Consider the following 11597-nt stretch of genomic DNA (forward strand, 5'->3'; position numbering starts at 1 on the left):
TTAACCACCACCATAGGCTCCTCCTCTGCATCTGGATATTTTTTTGGAGATGCCTGTCCTCTATTGACTGGACAGGCCTTGACAACAGGCATGGACAGCTACCTCAGTCTAGATGCTCAGCTTTTTCACAGCCGACTTTAGCTCAGGTGAAGCCCTATTAAAAGCTACAAGACAGCAATCTCCCTGACACTGCAAGGAGGGGATGCTGCTTATTTCTTATTCAGCTTCCTCCTCCCAGGAGATCCCAGCCACGTGGTCCCCTCCCTTCTCTTATGTGGGTTCATCCTCATCCCTTCACTGAGCCCCCACAAGTGACTATGGCAGATACTTCTCAGATCAGCCACTTCCTACTTACCATGTTAACTTAATTCATGGACTACAGGACCAACAAGTGCCATAGGAAAGGGGATGATGTAGCAAGACAAACCTCTTCTATGGGTGCAGCGCTCCAAGGTCCAACCAGGCGTCCCAGTAGAATCTCACGAATGGTGCTCTGACCAGCCTGGATCGGTGCTACTGCTCCAAAGGTGGCTAAGCCAGCCCCCTAGCTATGCCAGCTGTGAGCTTTTATTGGCCCCCTAATCCTGCTCATGTGCAGTAGGGGCCTGCCCTAATTAGGCACAGGTGGGCTTAATACGAGGTCAAGCCCACTACCTGGCAATTAGTGGCACCTGGTTGCCTCATGTCACTACAGGATGAGATGTAGAATGTTCCCCCCAAGAAATCAGACTGGCTTTCCCTGTCTCCTGTACCTGCACCCTGATCCAGAGGCAGCAAATCTCAGTGGGAATATGGCCCACTGGTTGGATGTTTCCAGTAATTCTCCAGCACATTCCTCTAAATGTACTATGATCTGCTCAAGTCCATGATAGCACATGATTATGACAGATAACAACATGCCCAAAGCTCCCTGTTAAACATCTGTGCTCTTGCTCTACTCACAGGAATAGAGATGTGAAAAGGTCCATCCCTACAGGTAAACACCTATAAAAATCATTACTAAATGGCATGGATGAAAGAATGACTCACTAGAAGGAATTCAGTGCACAAATGTTTACTCATGCAAGGAAGGCTTGTCGAGGAGCACCTCGGGAGGCACCTGAGTGGAAATGTCTTTCTGAGGCATCTGTAGTAAATCAAACAGAATCACAGGATTATTGAAGCTGGAAAAAAACCTCTGAGATCATCAATTCCAGCCTATGACCTAACACTACCACACTGGCTAGACCGTGGCACTAAGTGCCACATCCAGCTACAGAGGGACCTGGACAGGCTGGGTTGATGTGCCAAGGCCAGTGGTATGAAGTTCATAGGACCGAGTGCAGGGTCCTATGCTTCGGCCACAATAGCTCCATGCAGCACTACAGACAGGGGGAAGAGTGGCTGGAGAGCAGCCAGGCAGAGGGACCTGGGAGTACTGGTTGACCACTGGTTGAACATGAGCCAGCAGCGTGCCCAGGTGTCCTGGAAGCCCAATGGCATCCTGGCCTGTATCACAAACAGTGGATGAAGGATTATGGATGCAATTCTCCCCCTGTACTCAGCACTGGTGAGGCCTCACCTTGAGTACTGTGTCGAGTTCTGGGCCCCTCACTTCAAGAAGGATATTGAGGTGCTGGAGTGAGTCCAGAGTAGAGCAACGAGGCTGTGAAGGGACTGTCTTATAAGGACAGGCTAAGGGAGCTTGGGATTGTTTAGCCTGGAAGAGATTCAGGAGGAACCTTATCACTCACTAAAACTACCTGAAAATCAAAACTCTCAAAGACCTGAAAGCCCACATCTCTGAAGAGCTAGCCTGTTGTATCTCTTTGCCTCAGTTTCTCGGCCTTCAGAAGTGATTTCATTAGAAGATTATTTCAGATCTTTGAATGAAGGCTATTTTTTGACAGCTAAGAGTTATATATACTGTCATAATCAGTGCGCACTCTTTTTCTGGATGGATTACACCTGTCTTGTATCTGTGAATATTTTTCAGCATCATTTTAGGCTTTACTTTGTTCACATTTCACCCAACCCAGTGAGCATACATCTAAAGCTCAGGAAGGTCAGAGTATAGGAATCCTTACCCCAGGTTTTTGAAGGCTGACGTGTTTTAAAACAGGCATGGTAATGCTTCACTACTGTAAACTGAAGGGATTACTGATTATATGCAGTAAACTTGTCACAGCTGACACTGTTCCATGAACTTGCCACTGCAGGGAAATATAGGTCTCCTATCAGAGGCACAGACGTCCTCTGCTGACAGAAGTGCTCCACATTTTTTTACCTTGCTCCTCTGGCTGCCTTACATGTTACACAGTGACAGATGTGCTGCATCTATGCAGGCCCATTTTTTATCGCTGCAGGCATGGGGCATGGCATGGGTTACATCTGTATACACCATTCCCCGTCAGAGTGGTCTTTTCCCTTCTGCCTGCTAGAAACAGCCTGTCTGGCATCACCACCCCCAACCTGCCATGGCACTGCCAGGACTGTGCTAACAGGAATCAGACAAAACAGTACTAGGGAGGGCAATAAAGATTAAGGACAGTGCTTGAGTCCATACACAGGCCTGTTTCGTTCCTCAGTATAGCTGTCACCCTAGCAAGCTGTCACCCTGCCTCCATTCCCATGTGTTCAGATCCACCAGCAGATCTGTATGCATGCTTGCTTCCTGGTCTGTCACCAGTGAAATAGAAGAAAAAGTGCTGCAAAGTGACAAAAAGAGATCACAGGTGACAGGAGACACGTGTCCTTATGCTGATGGGACTTCACACCCCCTAATTTTGGTGGGATGCACCACTCAGTTCCCTAAGACTGTTGTCACCCTATACAGGAGGGAGTTCTGGCGGGATATTCATGGGCAGCTCAGATGTCAATATCAAAACCTTTGAACATCATGCAACAGCTGAAGCTACACAGTAGTAACTCCCACTGTAGGACTTTGCTTACTGCCAGAAAATACTCAACTGGCACTGGAGCTTTTCCAAGAGAAAGAACAGAAATCTGTCTCAAAAGCAGAAATACAACTTTCTGCCAGCATAACTGGCTTATCAATACAATATTTGTTTTGGGCTTCCTTCCCCTCCCTCACCCATGAAATGACACTAGGCAGAATCAGGAAAGGGAATAAAGAAGGTATCCAGGATACTCTTTGCATTTTCTGTTGCATATAGTTCAGTTTTGGCTGATACAGGTGTTACCTATTGACAAACGCATCAAATATTTGCACTGCTCAGAAGTCTGCGAGCAGGTGGGTGCAAGGTTTGAAAGCTGCCAGAGGGTTAGACCATTTCCTCCTTCTGATATAAGCCAGACCTGAGCAGAGATAGGTAAACATTTTAGTTGTAAATGGTCAAAGTTCTGGGCTTTCTTAGCTGTGAAAGATGTTGACTGAAAAGTAGCAGTCCCATTTGTGATCCATGACAGTTCCTAGGTAGGCCGGTCAGTGTAACTCAACAGGACTCGTGATTAATAGCCCTTTAAAATACCACTTTACTTATCACTTCTGTTTTCCTCCAGGGCTCATTGTTTAGTTTAGTGCTTCATAAAACTTGAAGAGGTCACTGAGTGCTCCTCAGGGGGAAATCAACTCAGTGACAGCAGCCTGCTCAGGGATTCCCTTCAGAAGCACTGAACAAGCTACAAAGTCCTTACAGTTCAGCTTAGAAAAAGGGGTAAGAAAACCTGTCTGAAGAAAAATTGCAGGCAGAAATATTTGCCCACAGATTATTTTTTTCCAAATCCACACTTTTGATGATGTTCACCTGCACTGAGCCTCTTCCAGTTCTCCATCATTGCTTATGCTATTTTAACAAAAGCTAATTGTTTACAGGTCAGGCAAATGGGGAACAACATGAAAGGATCTTATGCAGCCACAGCTATGGGAACAGGACATATATCATCCCCCTCAGTTAGAGGCTGAGGATGTCTTCATTGCTTAAGCACACATTTACACATTAGCATTGTCTAATTCCCATGGAATAGCTGTAAATCCTTTGTGAGACAGGGCTGTGGTTTACAGCAGCCTCTGCAGACTATTTCCAGGGGTTCAGGGCAGGAGGCAGAGGGCAGGGTGAGCTCACAAGGGCTGGTGATGGGTCCTTGGGCCATGCTTGCTGTTTGGGGTGTAATACTATTCTTTAACTATTGGGTTCCTAAAAGAAATCTGCCGCTTTGTTGTGTCTTCTCTGCATTGTTTTCTTCTACACCCCAAAGAGGTCATCTCTATCCAGTGAATTTAAATTAGAAAGTTCTCCAGCTGTGTAAATAAGCTGTGTAAATATCTGAGAAGATAACATTCCCTGCATTGCCTCTGAAAATACGGGACAAAGGAGTTATTACCCACTCCATACTGACAGACGGACAGACTAACAGGGGCAGACTGAAAGGGCTGTAATCTAAGACATCAGCTCATGTATTTCAAGTGTGTCATATACAAAAGAAATTAATAACACAGGTCAAAACAAGAGAGCCAAAGTTTGGTTAGAAATGGCATTTGAGAAACAAAGATTGTGATGCAGGGCTTGACAGTTCACTGAATTTATTCATTATTTGTTTGTGACTTGGGAGCTAACACTTCAGCTATTATTTCAGCATGCAGTGAAAGGCAAAGCCCTGGAAAGCAGCTGAGTTAGGTATTTTTATGAGAGGCAACATACAAAGATGTCAACCCTGGATGGCATTTTAGAGCAGATCGGGGAATTCGACTTCTTTCAAAAACAAACCCTCTTACTCTTATGCCTGCTTTCTGCCTCCTTCACCCCAGTGTACGTGGGTGTTGTCTCCTTTGCGTTCATCCCCGAGCATCGCTGCTTCAGCCCCGGGGTGGCTGAGCTGAGCCAGCGCTGTGGCTGGAGCCTGGAGGAGCAGCTGAATCTGACGGTTCCCGAGTGGGGTGGCCACGGGGACAGTTTCAGCAGCCGCTGCAGGAGGTATGAGGTGGACTGGAACACAACAGGCGTCAGCTGCACCGACCCCCTTGGCAGCCTTGTGGGCAACCGGAGCGCTGCTCCCCTTGGTCCCTGCCGGGATGGCTGGGTCTACAACTCCCCAGGGACCTCTCTTGTGACAGAGGTAAGATTCATTTTGTCCAGCAAAATCACTCCTGCCTGCACACTCTGAAGATAGAAGATCCTGTTTTGATAAAGTTGGCTTTTGGTGGACAGCTTGAACCCGACTGCTAAGAGGGAATATCAGGACTTGCTAGGGACTTCGAACAAAGATTCATATGGAATAATAATGGGAAATGATTGGTTTTCCTGGAAGGATCATACTGCAATACTTGTCATCAATCAGACAACAGCTATTCTCATAATTCAATATTTCAGTCACCAAATTGAGGGTAACACCCCGTAGCCCAAACTGAAGAATTGCACGTTTGGGTGATAATCTAACAAGATATTCATGTACAATGAACAAGAAGATGGGGCTAAATTTGTCAGATAATGAGTTAGTAACAGCAGCATTCTTTTCTTCCAACTTACACTGTCTAAACTAGATAGTTTAGAAAGTAAAAAACTGTGCAAAACAATACTAAGATTCTAAAAGCCACGTAAAGGCTTGAATCATAGGAAGAATTGTAAGAGAAATCTCTTCTACTTCTCGTCTGCTCCCAAATGTGTGTTAACTACACCTCAGCCATGCCTCGCAGATGTTTCTGTAACCCACTTTTTAAAAGTTGACATGCTGGATGCTTCACAGCTTGCTAGGGCAGGGTATTCATATTCCCTTGCTTTGCTATCATCACCATTACACAGCAGCTCCACCCCATCTTCCCTTGGGACAAATGGGTCAGGGCAGAGAAGAGCACTCCCATCTGTTGTCTGTATCAGTTGAACCAGGGAAAGAGATCTGAGATGTTTCCAGGCTTGTCCAGGCTAGAAAGAGATTAAATCAGCAGTCAAAGACATTCATGCTTCTTTCTGGGCTGAAGTCTGTTTTACACCTGAATGGAAATTTCTAGCTGTAGAGAAGATATCACCAGTTTGCCCTTCTTCCCTTGGCAGGTGAGGTTTGGTAACCTGTTAATTGTAAATCAGAAGCAAGTTACAGAGTACTGGTTTACTGCATAGAAAAGTCAGACAAACCCTGGGAGTTTTGCCAGTGCTAATGAGAAGCAGGACACTCATCTCTTGGCTCCCCTCTGGCTGGGCTCGTGGCAGGCTCACCAGCTCTTATATCCTGCACTGCTTCCGCACAGCAAAACAATACACAGCTAGAAATAGGCCTTGGCATCGAGGTAGGAAACAATGCTCCAAGAGTCCTCCAGATTTCAAGCAGATGGGTAGGGAGGAGAGGGTAAGATTTTTCTGAACATCTTCATTTGTTCGTTCAAAGTTTCTCTCCCTTTCTCTCTCTCCAATGTGTCATTGTGCAATCATTTTCCAGAGTGTGACCTTTCCCCAAGTTTTGGGAAAATTCAGACAAATGTATTGCAGATGTCAGTTTAAGAGATTAGGGGGGCTCTTTTCTGGAGCCTGTTTTCCAGTTGCTTGTCATCAGCTTCCTTCCTCCTTATACAATCATGGTTTGCCTTGAATGTTCCTGTGCTTTTCACTGTGGTTGTTGCAGTTAAACCTGGTGTTTGAAGACTCCTGGAAGCTGGACCTCTTCCAGTCGTGTGTGAATGCTGGTTTTTTTTTATTAGCTCCATGAGCATTGGCTACATAGGTGACAGGTATGTAGTATGTAGGCAGGTGTGAGATTAACTGTTTCCTCTGATTACCTGCCTTCTGTTCATCACTGAACAAAATTCATGATTCAAAGAGGAAATGAATGCAATTAAAACACAATTCAAAAGGTCCATGTGTCACTTACAAAGGTAGATAGTGGTTCCTCAGCCCCTGCTTTTTAAGGCTGTCATGACCCAGGGATCCACAGAAATACCATGGTGTTGCTTCGCTTTTACAGCCTCCCAGTGACTCCATGGGCAATTTGCACATTCACATGTGATATTTGGTTTCCTGTCACAGTGGCAAACTGCAATGCATGCTCAGAGTTTGAGTTGAAATTTTATTGCATGCACCATGAGCTATTTGCCTATCTTTGTGATATACTTGTTTCATATTAATTTTAAGGGTATCCAGATGAGTATAAATCAGATTCAAAATAGGAGAGATTTTCTTAGATACAGAAATAGAAGAAGTTGCTTCTTCCAAAATTTTCTTTGGTCCCCCTTTGCTCTCAACTGGCTCTGTATGTAGCTGGATCTAGACCTTATTATGCCTCATCTCCTCCTGGCCATCACAAATGCCATTGTGTTATATATCTGCTCAGTGGTTTGTTTTTTTTAAGGTTAGACTCTGAACAAATTAAATGCTTTGCAGCTGATCTTCCTGTACATGTTTACCAGATTTCTCAGTAAAATACAGGTTGAAACTAGAATTTGAAGAGGTGAAGGTAATACAAGGTGAGCAATCCTTCTGTAGCATTAATCTGTTTTGGACATATTATTTTTTTAATTTGTATTCTCAGAAGATAGGAGAGCACAATGAACAACAGCCTTTTCGTCCCATGCTGATCAGGTCCCAGATTAACTCTGTTGGGCAGATACTGCTGCCCTTCCCTTCTTTTCCCTTTCCCCTTTCTCCTTAGGGGAAGGCCTACAGGAAGGTGCAGAGCCATCCCTCATAGCACATCTATAATGTCACAAAACAAGGATGTGAATGTGTTTGTGTTGCTGGTCTCTGCTCCCATGTTTCATTGCAGGCAAACACATCATCCATTAGGTTGTACACTCCACCTTTTTGGGGAAAGCGGCTATCACAGTCGTAGCCAACCCATCCACATGAACAAACCTGCTTGTTCAGAAGTTCACATTTACATGTATTTACAGACTGCTTCCCAGGCCTCAGTAAACCAATGTGTTACTGTCAGTGAACCAGAGCACAGATTTCTTAAGCTTTTTGCTTAATTGTATTTTTATCTGAAGATACTGATTTATCAAAGTAGCTCTTCCTGGCCACATCTTGTGTGCTGCTACACCTTTGGCAAAAGTCTCTTTCAGGTGAAAGATATCAAATGGCTACAGCAGTACCACAAAGACCCTACAACCAGTCTTCAGTCATGGGCTGGATTTCCCTGTCTGATTTGAAGGACAAGCTTACTCCAATTTTTGCTTTTCTTCCAACGTATTTTGAAAGATCTAATTTTTTATTTTTTTTTTCATCAGAAACATATGTCAGCCCCCCATCCTCTCCTTTCTTTACATCCAGATTCTTGTGTTTTGTACAGTTTTCTAGTGAATTTGAAAGTATTCCATCCTTTTTCCCAGAACCGACAGTTGGATAATGATGCACAGCTTATGGGACCAAAAGAGAGAATACATAGCAGCCACTCACACAGGCATGACAGGACATGGAACAGCAGTGAGCAGATCCTGCAGCCATCACAGATGTCACTCTTCAGGTCACCTTTTCAGCACCGAGGTGGATTAAGCAATCAAGTTCACCAACAAAAGCATTTCTTGGCAGCCTATAGCTGTGCAAGCCAATAGAAACCAGAGCTCCCAAACAGACAGACATTTATATCTGAAATACTCTCTATGCCAAAACACTGAAGGATCTTTTTACCAAGTCTTATTATCAAGCAAAAGTATGAAAAGACATGAGGGAGTAGGATATCATTGCTGACAAGATAAACCAGATGCATGTCATATCACCAAGGGGTTTTCTACTGCTCTACTCACCACCCTGCCCCAGTTCACCATGGTTCCTGCACTGGAAGCAACCAAGAGCAATAAAAAATCCCATCCCCAGAGACCGTTGTGCTCAAGACAAAAACAAGCCCAGAAGCCTCAATTTTAGTAGAGGTAACGGGGAAAAGGCCTGTGAATTCTGTGTTTCCTGGATTTGAGTTATTCTTCCTCATCTTGTCAGAAAGCCAGGGTGCCCCTGGAGCACGAGTTTGCTCAGGGATGAGATTGCTGCAACCTGATGTACTCAGGACAACTCCTGCAAATGTTTCAAGCACTTCAGGGGAGGTTTCATAAGCTCTTTGCAAGTGTGCTTTTCTCTGAGAAGAGAGAACTCATTTACTTGATCAGTGTCTGGGCACACATCCAGGCACTGACTTTGACATTCAGGAGTCATAGGTGTCCTGGAAATGGAACCTTTGTGTCCCGAGAGGGCTCCTGAGGTCAGTGCTAACATGCACCATTGCACCTTGATCATCCAGAGCTGGGGTACTGGGAAAGGGGCTTTGCAGGAGAAGGCACCACTCATAGTCTGATGAGGCTCTCTTGGGGTGGCCTTTAAGGCAAGTCAAAAATTATTGTAATGTCAGGACAGGACAGGATAGGACAGGATAAAAGCCTGAGAAATGGGTTCTGCTAATATTATTTTGGAGAACAGAAGATATTTATTTTTGCTGGCATTTATTATCATGCTATTTTTGTTAGTGGACTTTGACTAATTCACTGGTTTTTATAAATCACACTTCTAAGTGTATATATATATATCTCTGCCAGCTAGAAAATAAATGTCCTTCCAGTATTCCAGCAAGCTTGTTTCATTTGGAAACAATTTATTTTTTATTATCAGTGAGTCATGGTGATAGAGGGAATGACAAATAACAAGGGATGTGCAAAACTCTCTTCTAGAAGAGCTCAATAGTTAACCAAGGTTGATGCAAAAACAAGTAAGTATCAGAGTTATTGAACATGATCCCTACTAAAAAGCAATTGCAGCTCTGCAAGATGGGCTGAAGAGCCGTATCAGAGCATTTTTTGAAGCCATTAGCTAAGTCATTAACAAGAAGGGAACAATGACCTGAAAACATGGGATAGGTTAGTCCCCTGAGTTTCCATCATACGAATGAAATATGCTGCAAAGTCTGCAAATGCAGACTGCTACCCAAAACGAACAGGGAAGAGGGGCACAGGGACTATCTCCATCCTCTTCAAACTCTTTGGGTTGCCACCCTACCCTGTCAGCAGCTGACCCTCTTTCTTCTCTTTTCTTCTTTCCCACCAGAGGTTTGGCTGCAAACTCTGCCTCCTGGTCACAGTCCTGGTCAGTGCCATCTCAGGGGTTCTGATGGCCTTTGCACCAAGTTACAGCTGGATGGTGATCTTCCACCTGATACAGTGACCGGTCAGCAATGGGGGCTGTCTGACAGGCTACATCCTCAGCTTGCAGTAACACCTTCTGGGCAGGAACCCCCTGGTTTAGCAGCAGGGCTGACCCTTGCTGAAAGAGTAGTCAGTGTCATTCTGCTATTTGCTACCAAACTGGACCTCTGGGCTTAAATGCAGGTGTTTGTGACCCAAGCTTGCACCAGCTTGTAGACATGGAATCATTAGGAGGCATCTCTGAAAATTAGGGAATATTCATACCAGAAGAGGCATGTGCCAAAATGAGGGGAAAAGCCTAAAGACAAGAGCTATCTGAAAATGCTGTGAAGCTGTATGACACTTTTCCGGGAAAGGCAGCAAGTGGTGCTGTGAGAGAGAACACTTGGGTTTCACAGCCTTGGTGCCAAGATAATTTTTGCTGTGATGCTTATATGTGTTGCAGGTGTCTGCCTGAGACTAGGTGGCTCATGGCTCAAAAACAAAATGAAAAAGCTGTGGAAGTTATAAAGCTCATCACCAAGGGAAATAAGAAGCAGCTACCTCTCTCTTTCCAGGTGACTGCACTGCACTTGCTGCATATATGCAAGACTCAAGGCAAATAATGTTATAATTTTAGGATTGCTTTGGATTTAGAGTAGGGAGCAGCTCGGTGACCATAAGCACTGCAGTCCTCTAAAGCAGAGGCATGTGAGTTTTCTTCTCTTTGACTGCCTAGGACTCTTGCAGAGCAGATCTGGGGAAAGAGGCTTGTAAAAATAGCCAGTAGACAAGTAAAAATCTTCTTTTATGCAGTGTCAATCAACAGTAGACTAACCAAATCTCATGACTTAAAATTCCAGGACAACGTTATTCATTATTTTTTCAAATGCTGTTTCATGCCATTCAGCAGCCTCATACACAAAATTACTATGACTATGCAGATATGAAGACCGTCTATATAAATTTTCATGTTTTCTTTCCCCAATACTTTCTGGAGAGGTTATTTTGCCCTAGCTAAAGAAAACCCTCATTCTCCCAATAATTTTGGGGCAAATATTAATTGCATACTCAACACCCTCTCCCACTGTAATCTCTTGTACTATTGCTTGTACTCCCAGAATCTCAGCTCTAAAGATGAAGATGGAGAAAAGCTGAAACCTTCATTTCTAGACCTGGTCAAGGCACCGCAGATCAGAAAATGTTCATCTTGATGTACAGTTGGTAAGGAAAGGCTTTTGCACTCCAGCTGGAGGTGCATGATTTTGTGCCCTAAATCATCAGCAGTGATTTGAGCCTGTTTTGTTCCCAATCAGTTGCGAGTTTCAGTTCTTTGCATAAACTCTCTCCCAGAGGTTTTGGGCTTATTTGCACTCTCTTCTTTTCCCAGGTTCATGAGCTCCAGCCTCTACCAAAGGCCCATCATGTTCATGTGAGTAGCTGCTGGAAACAGCTATCTAAATTTCCTCTATTCTGCCCTGGTTGAGTTCCCAACCTCCTTCATCCTTATGCTAACATTGGATCTCACTGGGGGTTGCTACCCCTGGGCTGCAGCAAATGTGTTGGC

General features: G+C 44.4%; 1 protein-coding gene across 1 annotated transcript; it reads left to right on the forward strand.

The window, feature by feature from the left end:
- The first annotated feature begins 4628 nt into the window (after window positions 1-4628).
- On the forward strand, window positions 4629-11279 carry LOC139795445 (solute carrier family 22 member 2-like). Its single transcript, XM_071742438.1, is given in 6 exon segments — window positions 4629-5055; window positions 6553-6615; window positions 6618-6658; window positions 9956-10066; window positions 10497-10608; window positions 11152-11279. Coding segments are annotated over 6 exon segments (831 nt in total). The 5' UTR covers window positions 4629-4644; the 3' UTR covers window positions 11245-11279.
- The last annotated feature ends 318 nt before the right edge of the window (window positions 11280-11597 follow it).

This window comes from Heliangelus exortis, chromosome 3 (assembly GCF_036169615.1).
Source record: "Heliangelus exortis chromosome 3, bHelExo1.hap1, whole genome shotgun sequence".
In the NCBI taxonomy this organism is placed as follows: Eukaryota; Metazoa; Chordata; class Aves; order Apodiformes; family Trochilidae; genus Heliangelus; species Heliangelus exortis.